This window comes from Oncorhynchus mykiss, chromosome 8, assembly GCF_057628025.1.
Source record: "Oncorhynchus mykiss isolate SJ-2025 chromosome 8, ASM5762802v1, whole genome shotgun sequence".
In the NCBI taxonomy this organism is placed as follows: domain Eukaryota; kingdom Metazoa; phylum Chordata; class Actinopteri; order Salmoniformes; family Salmonidae; genus Oncorhynchus; species Oncorhynchus mykiss.
The window spans coordinates 56,694,488-56,710,793 of record NC_143029.1 but is presented as its reverse complement, the minus strand read 5'-3'; the positions used below and the strand labels follow the sequence as shown (position 1 = coordinate 56,710,793).

At 40.2% G+C, this 16,306-nt stretch overlaps 2 protein-coding genes across 5 annotated transcripts; both read right to left on the bottom strand.

Moving 5' to 3' along the window:
• Nucleotides 1–484: 484 nt before the first annotated feature.
• On the bottom strand, nucleotides 485–2,729 carry LOC110530147 (retinol-binding protein 2). 4 transcript variants are annotated; one of them, XR_016482468.1, is made up of 4 exons: nucleotides 2,514–2,658; nucleotides 1,766–2,048; nucleotides 1,394–1,495; nucleotides 485–997 (listed from the first exon to the last, which is right to left on the bottom strand). XR_016482468.1 is itself a non-coding variant. In XM_021612997.3 (4 exons), exons 1-4 carry the CDS (start codon nucleotides 2,584–2,586, stop codon nucleotides 640–642), a joined length of 408 nt encoding a protein of 135 aa, XP_021468672.2. In that variant the 5' UTR covers nucleotides 2,587–2,729; the 3' UTR covers nucleotides 485–639. The 4 variants fall into 4 exon arrangements, 2 of the variants coding, with proteins under 2 accessions (XP_021468672.2, XP_036841597.2); XR_002474485.3 differs by having other exon boundaries at nucleotides 485–693; XM_021612997.3 differs by having other exon boundaries at nucleotides 485–693; nucleotides 1,870–2,048; nucleotides 2,514–2,729.
• Nucleotides 2,730–7,823: 5,094 nt separating this feature from the next.
• LOC110530145 (retinol-binding protein 1) lies at nucleotides 7,824–11,841 on the bottom strand. Its single transcript, XM_021612993.3, has 4 exons — nucleotides 11,548–11,841; nucleotides 10,898–11,076; nucleotides 9,309–9,410; nucleotides 7,824–8,524 (listed from the first exon to the last, which is right to left on the bottom strand). Exons 1-4 carry the CDS (start codon nucleotides 11,618–11,620, stop codon nucleotides 8,474–8,476), a joined length of 405 nt encoding a protein of 134 aa, XP_021468668.1. The 5' UTR covers nucleotides 11,621–11,841; the 3' UTR covers nucleotides 7,824–8,473.
• Between the last annotated feature and the right edge of the window lie 4,465 nt (nucleotides 11,842–16,306).

Here is a 16,306-nt window from a genome sequence, read left to right as displayed (position 1 = left end):
TTTATGTTCCTATATGGTTTGGGAGGCGTCTCTGTGTATCATCACCTAATGGCCATAGGCGGATTGTCATTGATGAGGTAGTCGTTTCTCAAAGTTATTTTATGCCAGCTGGGACCAGCAAACTATGGTCCCTCTTGTGTCAGGGACCAGCAAGTTATGGTTTTCCTCCATGGAGGACACTCACATTAAAATAGCACTGTAAAACTGACTCCATTAGTGTAAGTTAACTATCTCAGCGACAGGAAAGCCACATCGCACGGACTGGCACCGGTCAATGAACCAGGGTTGAGAAACACTGGGCTATACAACTGAGTGGCTAAACAATGATCAGCCAGAGGGAAATTGAGCAATAACATGGGTTCCCATGGTCAACGTTGAGAAGTCATAGGCTAACATATGACTATTTCATTTGTATGAAAAGACAAACAACGTATTAGTTAAGGAAGATTTGCCCAACAAAAAATAAAATATAGTACCAATAGGCTTAGAAGAGTGAACAATATACAATGCTTTATTCAGGTTTGCTTGTGAGTTTGAAACCGTATGACAAGTTTAAATGGTAACAGCAGGAGTTTACTATATTGACACAAGGTATGAAAAGTGGATGAATCCAGCAACTGATATCCACATATTGTCTTTCTATTCTTTTCTCTTGAACACCTGCCTGCAGACTTTGTCCTCACACGTCAGTTCCTGTGAATTCAGAGAGAACAAATCTGAGGTCAGATCTCAGTCTGATGTCAGATATCAAGTTTGGGATTAGGAGCTTGGGGTGCCATATTCCTCGCCTTATCTCATTCCCTTTGAAGAAACAGGTTAGTCCTGGTCGATCAGTGCAAATTAAGGAAAGGACCATTGATATGCTACCAGAGATGATAGAGAAAGTGAGACATTTCATAGGCTCCTTTTTTTCTGGTTGGTAGCATGGAGAATGAACTAAGTAGAACTGCTATCGCATTGGTGCGTATGGAGGAGCCACCCCTTAAGTAGACTGGAACTGTAAACAAAAAAACCAAAAAGAGTTTCTTGTTAAAAGGCCTTTTTGGGTCATTTTTATAATCCGCCGTCTTTGATGCTACCTAGGAATGGCAATCTCCTGTCTGTAAAATAAGTTTCACATTTATAATCTGCAGGTGGCGATATCTCTATGCTGTTCATCAGCTCATGAGGAAGGTGCAACGTTTAAAGAACATTGAGATACATTAGAAGTATAGGACTGTCTGATGTGCAGCACAAACATGTTCTCTGTCTTGCAAAGTAAGGACTCATTTCAGGCCCACATTCATATTTCTACCTGCAATGTTAAGGATGGAGATACTACACTGCTATTTCTTTATAACGACACTATAGCGTATCACCAACATGATCAATTAAGTAAATAATGTTAACCCACCAGGTACAGTTTGTCTCCTTCGATCCAGTGCTTCCACCCACGTTTGTCCTTTTCCCCCTTCTGGGTACACACTAGTTTGTCCCCCTCCCTCACCACAAGAGCCTGTTAAGGTACAGTCAAAATTGATATGAATTGTCAATGTATAAAGGAAACCACATTTGTGACACAAAAGTGAAAATGCTATTATCCAAGATCTAAGGACAGAAAAAAACAAGCAAACGGTAAAGTAGAAAAATATCAAACGGAGGAGGAAGATGAGGAAGAGATGGACCGATCTGTTCAAATAGTTTAAAGCTACATCCTTCTTTTCTTCCTTATTTGAAGTAATCGTTCATGTGACTGGACTTTTTATTGTAATAAATCATTGCTTACACCTAGTTAATCACGTGCGATCAGCAGTGATTACATGTACATCCCAAAAAGAGAGCAAGAAGGATGCGTTGTAACAGTATTCGAACACAGCCCACGTGTCCAACCTTGACCACCCTGTTGTCCAGTCCTTTGGTGTGCTCCACAAACTCCACCCCCACAGTGAACATCAGCTCATAGTTCCTGAAGGTGCTCAGCGTCTTGACTTCAAACTTGTCTTCATCCTGGGTGATCACTTTGGTCTGGGCCAGCTGCACTGCGATTTTGCGTGTGGCAAAGTCAATGTCTGTGGTAAAAAAAAAAGAAGTAAAATATGTAAAAGCTTGAAAAAAGTTGTAAGGATCAAATCACACGTAACATTTGAGTAATAGAGATGTAACTGGAAATAATACCCATGTTTATAACATCAAAGCTGTCTAAAAGGACAAGAGCCTTTTAGCTCTATGCAAAATATACAATCAAAGCAGAATACCGGCATGCAATGTTGCACCACTATACATGTTACATATTGCACCTCAGAATACGGTGGTCCCCATGTGAATCTCTCAGTTAACACTGCTGAAAAGTACTGTCTAAATCTAATGTACAATAGACCTGCACATTATACAGTTACAATATATTGGCAGTGGTAGTGCACACTGCACAGGCACTTGTGCATCCCCTTTTCTTCTCATCCTTCTCTACAGATGGATGGAAAAACATGATATATTCCATCGTGGTAATCCATAGAGATAATGAAGAAAGATCTTACTCAGTGCTTTCATGTAATCCTCAAAGTTCTCACTGCTCTCCAACTCCCATTTGCCATTGAAGTCTACAGGCATGTTGGTTCTGTGGGCTGGTGAACTTTGGGCTGAATCAGAATGGGAAGGTACACGGTGTCCCAGCCTCTTTATATAACAGCCAAGGCAGAGGGCAGAGTACTATTGATAAAGTAGTTGAGTGCTATGGCTGTAGGGGGGACAGGAGGGGTGATGGGATGGGAAGAGCGGTCATAGAAGAGGCCTATCGGGAGATACAGTAAGTAGTGCCAATTCACACACACACACAAACACACACACACACACACACACACTTTGAGCATGCAGGTTGAGTAAGTTCAACATGTGCAAATCCAGTATCTGCTAATAGAAAACAGAAGGGGGACATACTTGTGAACATAAGCAAGCATTTAAAGTTAAACAGGTTCTCACGTACAAAATGCGTATCAGCCAATTAAAATGTTTGATTTACTTGCACATACTGTAAATTGTAGCTGATCCCATCAGATGAAGTGATTACATATTGGCACAGCTTTTTCAGCCAATTAAAATTGTAGATGTAGTCCTAATTAACATACCTGTCCCACTGCACTTTCTGATCATCAAAGCAACTAGGCCAGGGATCATCAACTAGATTCAGCCACAGGTCCATTTTTTCCTGAGAGGATAGTAAGGGGGCCAGAACATAATTACAAAAGAATTGTAGACTGAAAAATGAACAGCAAGAAGCCCAAACAGATATGTATGACTAAAACATAATTTCAAACCTTACTTACATTAGATATGATCACATATCTCTTTATTATGCGTGGGAATACTTTGGAACAGATTTTAAAAATCTCTTGGACCTGATATGCTGGTGCTTTTACAGTCTTTTTTTTATGTCCAACCATAAAAAATTTTTTTTTAAATAACCTATTTTTTTTTGTGCTCAGAAAACTTCGGACGCGGACCACCAGTTGGGAAACCTTGAACTATGTTATCACGTGTATTTGACTGACCGGTCAAATTGCTCTCTGTGTAAAGTGCCTAGTTCATGTAATTGTCACAGATTGTGGCAAGGCCCCCCCCCCCCCCCCCCCCCCCCCCCCCCCCCTCCTTTGAAATGTTGATTCACATGTAGCGCATTGTGTTAGTGTGTTGAAAAGGGACGTAGTCTACTGCCAACAGCTTGAAATGAGAAAGGAATTGAATTTCAGCCTTGCACACACACACTTCTATTGCCTAATAATCACATTGCATAGGCTATATTACATGGATGTGTAAAACCTAAATGTAGGCCGACGTTTTATATAGATTTTCATAATCATTCGTCACATACTGTGCTATTTCACCCAAGGAGGATGATCCAAAGTGAACAGTAGAAATTGTTTGCATTCACGTTATCATCCTGCAGATGGCAGTATTGCAGATGGAAAATACAATGAGGAATGAGGACACTTGGCTGTCATTAGTGTATTCTTATGTAGGTTACACTTACATGCAGGCCTATAATGTTTTAGAGTTTATGCGTTATAATAAACATGCGTTTTCAATCCTCAACATAAAAGCACGATAAGAGGTGTGCTCGGAACCACGGTTAAAAACCACTATTGATAACGAGTCCACCACTTTAGCAGTTTGTGATGAGGATAACAATAGCCTACATGACTGCTATTGGACAAACCCTTACGAGTCTATTAACGTTACTGAGTGTCAATCTAAATAACATAAACTGGCGGATTTTGATGGGGATTATTTTTATGTCAAAAGTTTGGACACACCTACTCATCCATGGGTTTCTTTGTTTTTAATATTTTCTACATTACAGAATAATAGTGAGGACATCAAAACTGAAGACATGAAATCATGTAACCAAAAAAGTATTAAATCAAAATATATTTTATATTTGAGATTCTTCAATGTAGCCACCCTTCGCCTTGATGACAGCTATGCACGCTCTTGACTGAGTAAATTTGAGGGGGGAATGTAGGGGATGTGTGACATTTACTCCTAATCCTGAAATGCCACTTGCACCTTCTCATTAGCTAGCTTTTGAGGTGGTGCAATCGGCTAAAACGCTCGAGGGATGGCGATCACGTGAGGAAGGAAGTGGTAAGCAGCATGACCAGTGCCAGATGACGTTGTAACACTGTCATTACGTTGAATACACAATAACGTTACTCAAATTGACGGCCATCTCGGCCAAAAAATATTTGACATTTATTCAGGTACCGACTCCTGGCTGTACAATTTTGATTGAAGTTCTGTTCAAGATCAAGCATTCGTAACCAACTGTATTCATTGGGGTTGGCTCGTGGAACCCGTACTACTGCTGCAGCCAACAATGTGCAATTTACTGAAATTGCTGCCTGTGCACTCTGCTGACGTCACTCAATGCACTTTTGCAGCCAGGCACGTGTGTTGTGACTGACAAAAAAAAAATCCTTTGTCTCATTTAGAGGGACAATGCGTGCATTTTAGCGTTTGAGTCACTTCAAAAGTTGCTAAAAGTTCCAAATACATTTTAAAAGTAGCTACATTTGTTGGTAGGTGCTGTTTGGGGAAAAAAGGGTGCAGGGTAGTCTGAAAAGTTGCTAAATCTAGCAACATAATAGCTAAGTTGACGTCACTGAGCGTGATGTTCTTTACACTAGTAGCAATGAATAAATCAATCTTGGATGCGTTTGCTGTTTGTTTTGGTTGTGTTGCAGATTTTTTGCCCAATAGAAATAAATGGTAAATAATGAGTCACTTATTTGTCACAACATGGATACGGAATAACATAATATATTTATTAACTCATGTAAACTAAACACAATTAACAATGGTGTGCGTGTAGTCAGTAGCATAAGTGAGTGGTTGTGTGCATAGATGTGATAAGGTGTTGAAAGGTGCCAAAAATGTAAACAGCCACAATAATGCCACAACCAAAATCTCTGGAGAGAGTCTCCTCAATGAATGGGGAAGAGGTATTTATCCTGGCACACACCCGAGTCCAGGTGTGTCCTATTTCAATGACGACCTTCCTGGTGCCGCCAACCGACATCCTAATAAGGAAAACAAGAGCAAAGAATCGGCAGAGTGGGAGGGTCCCCCCCCCCCATAAAACTAGGGCTCAACAAGAAACACCATACCAGTCAAACAAATTTGACCCAACATCCCAAATTGATACTGGGAGTACATGTTCACACTTCCACTTGCCCCAGCCAACTTCGTTCTCCCCAGACCTCAGCAACCTTTGCACACAGGAAGCAAACTTTAATTGAAAAGACAAAAACAAGACCAGAAGGGAACGAACAGGAGTGATAGAACAGGACAATACCAAACAAGACAGGTCAGTCACGTGGACATTTAGAAACAGGGTGCGCGAGAGAGCGTGTCAGCAACCAGCACCAAGGAAAATAATGTCCCAGGGTCCTCATTAAATTTTGGCAACAACCGTAAGTTCCCAACAATAACAAATGTGTCCGGGGTATGACCGAAAGAGTGACCCCTAGGTAAATCTGGGTCACCTTCCCAGAGCAAACTCTCCCCTGAGAGCTTTCCTTCCCTAACCAACTCTAGCTGCTCTTGATTTTAACACGCTCCAAGTCCTGTGTAAATGCCAGTTCTTTGTCATACTTTACACGATCATGCTCTAGCTGTAACAGACAGTCATTTCTGCTGTTCACATGGAGCAGCCATTGTAACGAGACAGGGAGACCGCGAGTCCTCGGCAGAGGCTGACCCACTGCTAATTTCAAGAACACCACTCCATCAGATTGGCTTTCAATATCAACCAAACAGAATTTGACGTTTATCACTAATTTCAACCTTGTAGTGTTCAGCGATCTTCAACAGCTGTTTAGTACATAATTCTAACAGTTCCTCTGATGAAAAGCAAATTAACTTTGACTCAAGACGCCATAGTCACAAGTAAATACACAAATTCTTCCTCTTCTCCTCTGCTGAGCACACCAGACCAGAGAAATGGCAAATCACACTGGGCACCACAGAAGAGATGAGCTATATGGAGCTTCCCCAAAACCTACAATAACTCAACCCCAGTCATCATGCGGATTTGCAGTGGGTAATTACTGTTCCCAGCTGGCAAGGGGAAGAAAAAAAAACAATATGCTGGCAGATTCCCAAGCCACAGATGTGCCCCCAAGACAACCGCGCAGTCCATAGATGCCACAGAAATAACCATGCCCAACATATTCCAAAGTGAAACACGTCACTAAGCCTAATAGGGAAAAAAGAAAGGCTATAGCTCCAGGTAGCAAGTGTCACTACCCTATCCAAAATGCCCACTGAGGTACACATCCAATTGTACTCATCTCAGACCAATGTCCCAAAAGTGAGTAGAGCAAGAGTTTCCAGCCTGGGCAGGGGCCTGGAAACAAACCAATGTACTCTCTCCAACACAGCACACAAACTATCCACCACAGTAGCCAAAGTATACCAAACAAAGGCAACGAACACTGGGCCTACCAAACAATACAACTCAAAAGCTGCAACAAAAGTTATGAAGCACCTACAGAGTTCTCAAACATTAACCCCCCCCCCCCAAACACGACACATACTAGTAAGCCCAACGGCACTAGTATTAGTCCTCCATAATGCAACAAAGTGCTATGCGCTAAAATGTCTAGGAACCAACCTCATGATCACAGACGAGCCCCCACTTGTCACAAACCCGGCTCGAAGTTCACAACAAAGTGAGAAAACATGGCGATAAGGAATATATTTATTAGCTTAAGTAAACTAAATACAATTAACAATGGTGTGTGTAGGCAGTAATGTAAGCGGGTGTCCTCATGCATAAATGTGATAATGAGGGGTGCTGAACAGTGCCAAAGTAAACAAACAAAACGGCCATACAAAAAAAAAATCTATCAGTGTCTGCATGGAGAGAGTCTCCTCAATGAATGGGGAAGTGGTGCATTTATCCCGGGACACCCGAGCCCAGGTGTGGCCCATTTCAATGATGACCCTCCCGGCTCCGCCCACCGACATCCTATTAAGGAAAACAAGAGCAACGAGAAAGAATTCCGGCAGACAGAGTGGGAGGGTCGTCACATATTGTAAATCAATTATTTCTTGTATTTTATTGTTTTCCTGGTTACATGATCACAGCATCTTTTTGTATTTATTTGTATTCTTTACTTACAGATTTTTTTATATTTAAAAAATGATTGTGTTTGAATGAATTTTGCTGCTTCTCTCATGGCCCAAATATTAGTTGATTTTACATTGGTGAAAGAAACACATGCGAGACAAGCATTTCTGTTTGCTTTCTCACTTTTAAAGACAAAAACTCTCACAGATAGACCACATTGTTGAGATTCATTTATTGAGTGATTTTTTCCTATCAAGGGGACACTCCCAAATGAATTGAGGAAAAACACAGACAAAGTCTGCTGTTATTTCCTGAACACGTTAGTACTTGTTTTCTACTAAGTTTTCTACTAAGTTTTCTACTAAGACGGCGATGATGTCTCAGCTGCACAGGCCTGGTAGCTATTTGTCACATCTTCTGCTGCCTCTCCATTTCATTTTCATTCTTTACCTCTCTCACCCTCATTTTCTTTTTCACTCTACTAAAACCCTCCTTCCTACTGGTCAAGTTCACCCCCAGTTGTAAACTCAGGACACCATTAGAGATTGAGGCACTAATCACAAAGCCTACTACACGTACTTCAGTGTTAATGTATCCACACATCTATAACATGTCAATCAAAGGGGCTCTCACCCTGAGACAGAGTTACAGTACAAGTGATCGACAGAAAGAAATGTGAAAGGATTGATGGAATGAAGGATAGAAGGATGGATGGTTGGATGGGTGGGTGGGTGGGTGGATGGATGGGTGGATGGGTGGATGGATGGATGAGTGTATTAGAGGGTTCTTTGTCACAGGGTTGGTTTGTGTCTGTGTCTCTCTTAAGCGCTCAGGTAGGGGGCGCCATTCTGTAATTCCAGTGCTGGTTTAGGTTTTCTTGAAGACCTGCTTGCACACAGCTCCACAAGCTCTCAGCTCCTGCAGAGTGAACAGAAGGTCAAATTATGTTCCATCGAGAGATTAAACAGGATTTTTAATAAATCCCATTATTTATTTGTTTTTGTATACCACCCTATCATCATTAATTGAGGTAAACAGCTGTGAAGATGTCAAAAATGTTCACAGTAATCAATCTCCTCTATGGAGAAAACCAAAGGCAAAGCACATGTACTTGCAGTTATATTTTTAACCAGCAGAGGCAGCTGCTGTTCAGTGTTCCTGGGCTTAGTGACTCCAGGGAGCCACTCTGCTAATGAATAATTTCATGGCTAGTAATTGCGAACATCTGTTAGAATCACTTTGACTAAATAATTTGGCAGTCAGATGCCTTTTACTCAGCTATGATGACAATAATCATAGCAATGAAAATCCGTAATGACAAGGTAATGAAAGTGGTCATACGGTGGTCATTGTCGAGGTCAGTAGATTTACTAATGTTTATGTATGGGTACACTAGAGGTGCACTACAAAGATACTATTTTATTGAGGGTCCCTAAACTCCAATTCTATCCACAAAGTGCAGGAATTTTGTCATGGAGTATTTGCCCTGGTGGTCCACACTTAGTTAAAATCTTGTTTGTGAGGTTACCAAAGCCAGAAACCAGCTGTATTTTCACAAAAGCTTTGAATAAATGTTTTTCGTCTGTGCTATTTATTGTCTTACATGTTCATCTGATCTGAGATCTGTTGTGACAAAAAGTGAAATCAGGAACTGAGGAAGAAGACTTGCATTCAAACGCCATGAATGAATGTGTTCTCTTACCAGATGAAGCTCATCCCCCTCCACCCAATGGGTCCAGCCTCTTCCTTCTTTCTCTCCCTTCTGCACACACACCAGATTGTCTCCCTCCCATGAGATAGTGGTCTACACACACACACACACACACACACACACACACCAGATTGTCCCCTCCCATGAGATAATGGTCTACAGAGAGAGAGGACAGACAACATTATGCATTCTACTGTCAATTAGCAATTAGGAGCATGACCTACACACACACACACACACACACACACACACACACACACACAGTAGTGTGCAGGAATATATAACAACTTACAGACTTACAAACATACGCATGTGTCGTGACGTTGCATTAGTTAATGTGATGACTGTTGTTCATCGAATGACTAAAGTTTCTAATTGCGTGATTAACTGAATCAAGCAATTATTAACTCATTAACCTGGGGCACCATGGGAAAACTAGGCCTTCAGCTGTTCGATAACGCACTACTCCGGCGCACCTCTCTGAGCGTCCTCCCGATTTCAGTGTCCTTTTTGGCTTAGGAGTCTGTTCCCTCACCCTTTGCTCTGGAAGGGGTCTTCTGAGGACAGACAGCTCTGTAGCTCAGAGCTCACAGCATAGGAATGAAACCCTTTAGATACCACGATTCGATGGGAGATGGAGGCTAGGTGGTTTGACTTGAATTCACCCGCTGTATTTTGAGTTACATATCTTGAAAACTTTTTGGGACTGTCAACAATGGACTAATGAAACAAATACCAAAATATAGTTTTTGGGTCCAGTTTTCCTTTAAGTAATAATGACTATGCAGTATATATTCAATAATTCCCATATATTATACACACCAGCTCTTTCATTACATAAACAAGTTAGGATTCAACTGTATAAATAGTCATAAAGGTGTCGTAAAGTTATAGGTATAGCAAAGTCTCACAAATGGTAAGTTACAACAATACAGAATATAGTTGGCCCAGTGGCCAATAACGGACTTTCATTCCCTGATGGTACTTGCAGCCGCTCACAAGGTAATGGTTTATGAGCTTGGAAAGAAATCAGCCTACAGGCTTACAAGGGCTGATCTTTTTGGGGGGGGAGAAAAATATGCAGATCCTAATCAGGTCCCAGGAAAAGAAAATCTTATCAGAAGAAAAATAGTATTATACAAGTTTTTCTCAGATCTCCTGACTAAACATCTATTAGTTTTCACATTGTCCTTCTCAGCAGTTCCAGCAACTACGGTGGATGCCCAACTAGGCCAGCTCAGTGCAGCTAGGTTTGGCTCTGCTCTGTTCGGCTCAGTAGTGTGAAAAGCCCTTATATGTTTTCAAGGACCCCGGTGTCTTCTCTAATGCAGCAATCTACTGCTTCCCCCTTAGCCTCAACTCAAGGCCCCTTGTGTTCGCAGTGGTACCTCAATCAAATATTGATGAGCACACATAAGGACTGCCATTTGGGATCTCACACCAGAGGGAATATGACAAACCACTACTGAAACAGCAAAATGAATCCTTGTTCCGTATCTCTAGTCTCCAGAACTACGTTTTTGATAGCCTTTTGAAAAACAACAACAGAATGTGTGATGGAAATGTTTTTGTCAACTCACCATGCATTTTCTGTCATCCACCCCTGACAGATCCTCTTCAAACTCCTTGCCAACATGGAAATCCATGTTGTAGTTCTTAAAGGTACTGAGGGTCTTGATGACTATGTGGTCACCATCTTGATTGATGTCTTTGTCAGGCTTCAACAAGGTGGCAATTTTCCTAATTGCAACATTTACATCTGTGTGATGGTTCCCCAAAAAAGGGAAGAGAGAGAGAGTAGAGAGAGAGAGAGAGAGAGAGAGAGATTAACACTGAGGAGCAGGAAGGCTACAGTCATCTATAGCCTAACATCACTTTCATGACCCCTGTTTCTGTAGAGGCCATAACCGGATCTAATACCAGCAATGTCGCTATTTTTGGGATACTTTGTAAATATGCAGCACTTTCAAAACCATTATTTTAGATGATAAGCAATATGTCAGTATCTACACCCGTGCTCAAATAAACACACTTTTGAACTATACTAAATTCCATAACGTTAGCTAGGTATATTAATGCCTAGAGCTCAATATTGACCGCAGGGCGCAGTGGTCCTGATGCAACGGAACTCGACGTATGGAGCAGCAATATCCTTGCGCATCATCCATTTGACTGAAGTTTGGAGTCCCCCTTAAACGAATCATCCCCCAAAAATGCTGTAACAACTCACCGAGGGCCTTTAAGTACTCCTCGAAGTTGTCATTTGAGATCATTTTCCAATACCCATTCAGATCAACTGGCATATTGGCTGTGTTTCTAGTTTCCTTACTTCCTGGTGAAATGGGCAAAGGAGATCCGATATCGCTGTTCACTTGCGACGGAATGCATGACTGCTGTCCAGGCCTCCTATTTGAACCAGAATCCCTTTAATCCGATTACTTAATAGCTTTCTTCTTATTTTTTTTACAAGAATTGGAAACTCCCTCCCACCACAGCTGATCTGCGCAAACTGCGCATTCGAAACGAGCCATACATCAATTAAACCCAGCCTAGACTCAAGAGAACAGGCTGGGGACGAGATTATACATATGGGAGAGTTGGGTAAATTGAGCCATAGGGGTAAATTGAACCACCTTTGAAACCATACACAAAATGTATAATTTGACCAAATATTTATGAATAGGTTATCATTTCATGGAGTATGTGAAGGAAGAAACTACATGGAAAAAAGTGGTAAACAAATTAGGTCCAAAAAACTGATTATCAACAAATTCAATTAATTTATTGTGTTAGAGGTTTCATGATGCTTGCATCTAAACCAAAGTAGATCATTTAAAGATGGTTCTGTGCATCAGTTGGGGTCTCTATAACATTCAATATGAGGTCCTAAACCTAGCATGAAAGTGCAGCCATGTAGCTGTGCGGGCTAGTATAGTAAACATGTTTGCCTTGGAGTAAATTGAGCCAATGGCCATGGGGTAAATTAAGACGGCAATTAATGGCAAGTTGAACAAATGTAAGTGTTTTTTTCCCCAGGAATGATGCAAGGCATTATATGAGGTAAGAACTGGACCTGGCAAATGTTAAAAGTGTTTAAAAAAGTACAAATTGTTTGTTAGATGTTAAGCCTGTGTTAAAATATGCTTAAAATGATTGAAAGACAATAAAGCGATTGTGATTGTGTTGAATTGTGTTTTGGAAATAAAGATATAAGCTATCAAAGTAAAAAATAAAGAGAGTCACACACTCTATACATAAACTCCTAGTAATTTATTGGGTAAATCACCAACGTTTCGACATTACTGTGCCTTCTTTTTATAGCTTGTAGGTTATTCGCTGTTAGTCATCACCTCTGCATAAAATACTTTCCTCTGGGTGTGTGCCAGCTCATGTTTTTTTACTCGGTATATAAAGATAGACGTGTTTTAAAAAATAATGATGTGGTAATATTTCATTCAGTACAGAAATGTGTAGGTGGCTTAATTTACCCTGTCCCCATGGTCAATTCAAGTTATGTTATACCAAGAGGACAAACTATGTTTTCAAAACTGTAAGGTTTGAAATATATGTTGATATCTTTGTTAGAAATGACACCATGGGTGTTTCTCAATCCGCATACTGCCATGCTCCACATTTTCATGCTCCGACCACGTTATCTTGAGTACGTTCTTGTGAGGACGAGAGTGTGGAGAATGTATAAAGCAATACATTTGAGAAGCACTCGGACTCCACGTACTGTATTACCTCACGCTTCCACTGAACTTTCTCCCAGCCAGGACAATGGCAACAATAGACAAAACAAGATATGCACAAAGAAAACGTTTTACTTCATAATTATCAGCTAGATATGTGAATTGTAATAATCTAACATATTTATCTATCTATCTTTATTTATCATTATCTAGCCAGCCAGCTAGTAAAACAGGCAAAATGACCTTAAACTAATGTTATGCAAGGTAGATGTACATTTTTCGCTGATAGCTATAGTATCAATTATTCGTGATAGCCCTATTGACGTACTATGGATTTACCCATTCCCTGAACCGTCTTCCAGCCAGGACAACAATGGAAAGAGATGAATCAAGATATACACAAAACAACCGTTTTACTTCACAACCTTCAGCTAGCTATATGTGAAGCGTAATAATGTAGCTAACCAGATAGTTTAACAGGCAAACGGAGTACACATCCGAGAAGTGCCCTCCTTGCTCCGTTTCGCATAATTTGATTTGGACTCTGACCCTCCCGTGCTCCAATTTGCGTAGTTCGCAGCACAGTAGTTAGCATTTTAAGAAACACCCCATATTCCCTTGACGGAGTTATGCTGAATGTTAAAAAAAAATGGCTAAATTTACCCCACATTAAGGCATGTGCTATAAATTTAAAAGTGTTTAATAAGATCAGTTAGGAGTAGGTTAATTAAGAATATTTATCTTATCAATTCGGCCTAGTTTGGATGAAAAACAAAAATTTCAGTGTCATTTTATGATACACGTTTTCACGGTACGACAAATGCGACTCGATTTTGTACAGATAGGCTACAATCTTATTCAAACCACATAACTATTTAAAACACTTTTTTTTAAATGCAACGCAATGCGCATAACTTCCAACGCTGTGTTTAGCAATGTTCTTGAAGGCGACCATTTACGACTGGTCTGGCACATCATTTGTAATGAAGTAATTAAGCTAATTCGATTATAGTCGTCTTTTGAGCTGACCATGGCAGCCATTATCTTAGTAACACATGCCAAGTGGGTTGGTAACACAGAGACGTTTCGCTTGGCATTCTTTTAATTGAGAAAATACCTCTCGTTGTTGCAGGGGACTGTCAGGATTACTAAAATCCTGAGAGAAAAGCTCTGAGTCACCCAGTGTGACATCAGATAGAGGGGTACAGAATGGCTGGGCCTACCCAATGAAGAGCTCAATGTGGTATGCCACAAGCCCCCCCCCCCCCACCCCCCATGGCTTTGGTGCTTCTTTCACAAGTATGTGGTGAATTTTCAAAACTCTTAGTACATTACTCCAAACTATATAGTAACACTAGTAACGCAGCCAGTCTTATATTCAAAACCTTTTGTTGTACATTCATTTTGGAGTCATATGTCACCACACAATCATTGATCCAAAAAATACATTTACTGTGAAATATCATGAGAACATTGATTTAATCACAAAAACACTACATAATGATATCTTCTCAATTGAGTTGTTTTAACAACCAGTTCATCCAATAGTAAAAAAAAAAGCAAGATACATTTTTCTAAATGGCCCTTTGAATGGAATATGCTACAGTTCTGTACATTGTAGTACATTACACTGCTTTGACATTAGGCAATACACTTGCACTATCCATCAAAATTGACTGAAAATCCCATTTCTATCATTTATATCCCATGTTTGATCAAAGGTGTGATCCCTGAAGACATTTTTCAAAATCTTTTAATGCAAAGAATACATGTCTTGTTCAGTTATAATTACAACATGGGTGTACTGTAATCAAATGAAACACATGAAATGAATGAAAGAAACAAAAGTTTAGCAGGCAATAGTTTGCATCAAGCCTGTCTTGAGCATTTAGCCATAGGCTGTCATCGACATCGCAGTCATAAAATAATGCAATTGTCACAACAGGTCTAAATATATGTTATGACAGTGTTATGGCTATATTATAACAGGTTATGACACGTTATGTCAGCTGTTATGACATTTTATGACATGGTTATGACCATGTCATAATGTGTTATGACGCTGGGTGACACTTCAAACTGTGCTCAGGTGCATCCTTGTGATGTCACAACAACTTGATTGGAGTCCACCTGTGGCCAATTCAATTGTTTGGGCATGATTTAGAAAGAAACACACCTGTCTATATAAGGTACCATAAGCACAGGCACACTACTGTATATGGGACTGAAAATCCATTACTCTTTTTTGTTTAACAGCTTGTTTTAAAAGTGACAGGACTGGGGATATGGAGTCATTTGTGCAGATAAACCATGGTAACCTGTATTCATGGAAAGAGTGCTCACCAAACCCTGGAAAGACCGTTAATGAGTAGATCAATCTCATGATTAAAAAGAGGATACAAAAATGTATTCAATTCAATTCCATGTGTGGTATATGTAGTTCCAACTAAGACCGACTACCTAAACTTCTAGAGCTCAGACTCCATTTTGGCATGGTTCTACATCCCCTTCAGAAGGTATTCATACCCCTTGACTCATTCCACATTTTGTTGCGTTACAGCCTGAAGTCAACAATTTAAAAAATATTTTTTTCTCACCCATCTACACACAATACCCTATCGTTTCTTATTTAATTTTCAATACATTTGCTAACATTTCTAAAAACATGTTTTCACTTTGTCATTATGGGGTATTGTGTGTAGATGGGTGAGAAAAAAACTATATTTAATAAATGTTGAATTCAGGCTATAACACAAGAAAATGTGGAATAAGTCAAAGGGTATGAATATTTTCTGAATGCACTGTAACTACCAAGTTTAAGAAGAGTTTGTCCTCTTCAATGTTTGCTTTTTTTTTGAGAGGGGAAGAATAGGCATTGGTTTACCAATTCGTCATACGCATAAAAAGCATATTTCTCTCAAATGTTGTGCACAAATTTGTTTACATCCCTGTTAGTTAGCATTTGGCAGTTGGCAGAGCATTTGGCAGAGACCTCTGGCAGTCTCTATGGGGGTGCCACAGGGTTCAATTCTCGGGCTGACTCTTTTCTCTGTATTTATCAATGATGCCGCTCTTGCTGCTGGTAATTCTCTGATCCACCTCTAAGCAGACGACACCATTCTGTATACATCTGGCCCTTCAAATACCTAGGTGTCTGGTTAGACTGTAAACGCTCCTTCCAAACTCACATTAAGCATCTCCAATCCAAAATTAAATCTAGAATTGGCTTCCTATTTCGCAACAAAGGCTCCTTCACTCATGCCACCAAACATACCCTCGTAAAACTGACTATCCTAC

What these genes read in the sequence shown, in the direction of transcription:
- LOC110530147 (XM_021612997.3), bottom strand. Translation starts at nt 2,586, where the DNA reads ATGCCTGTAGACTTCAATGGCAAATGGGAGTTGGAGAGCAGTGAGAAC. An exon ending in TGGACAACAGGGTGGTCAAG is followed by an intron (nt 1,496 to 1,869) that starts GTTGGACACGTG and finishes GTACCTTAACAG; the next exon opens with GCTCTTGTGGTGAGGGAGGG. An exon ending in AAGGAGACAAACTGTACCTG is followed by an intron (nt 694 to 1,393) that starts GTGGGTTAACAT and finishes CTGAATTCACAG; the next exon opens with GAACTGACGTGTGAGGACAA.
- LOC110530145 (XM_021612993.3), bottom strand. Translation starts at nt 11,620, where the DNA reads ATGCCAGTTGATCTGAATGGGTATTGGAAAATGATCTCAAATGACAAC. An exon ending in TGGATGACAGAAAATGCATG is followed by an intron (nt 9,411 to 10,897) that starts GTGAGTTGACAA and finishes GTGTGTGTGTAG; the next exon opens with ACCACTATCTCATGGGAGGG. An exon ending in AGGGGGATGAGCTTCATCTG is followed by an intron (nt 8,525 to 9,308) that starts GTAAGAGAACAC and finishes TTCACTCTGCAG; the next exon opens with GAGCTGAGAGCTTGTGGAGC.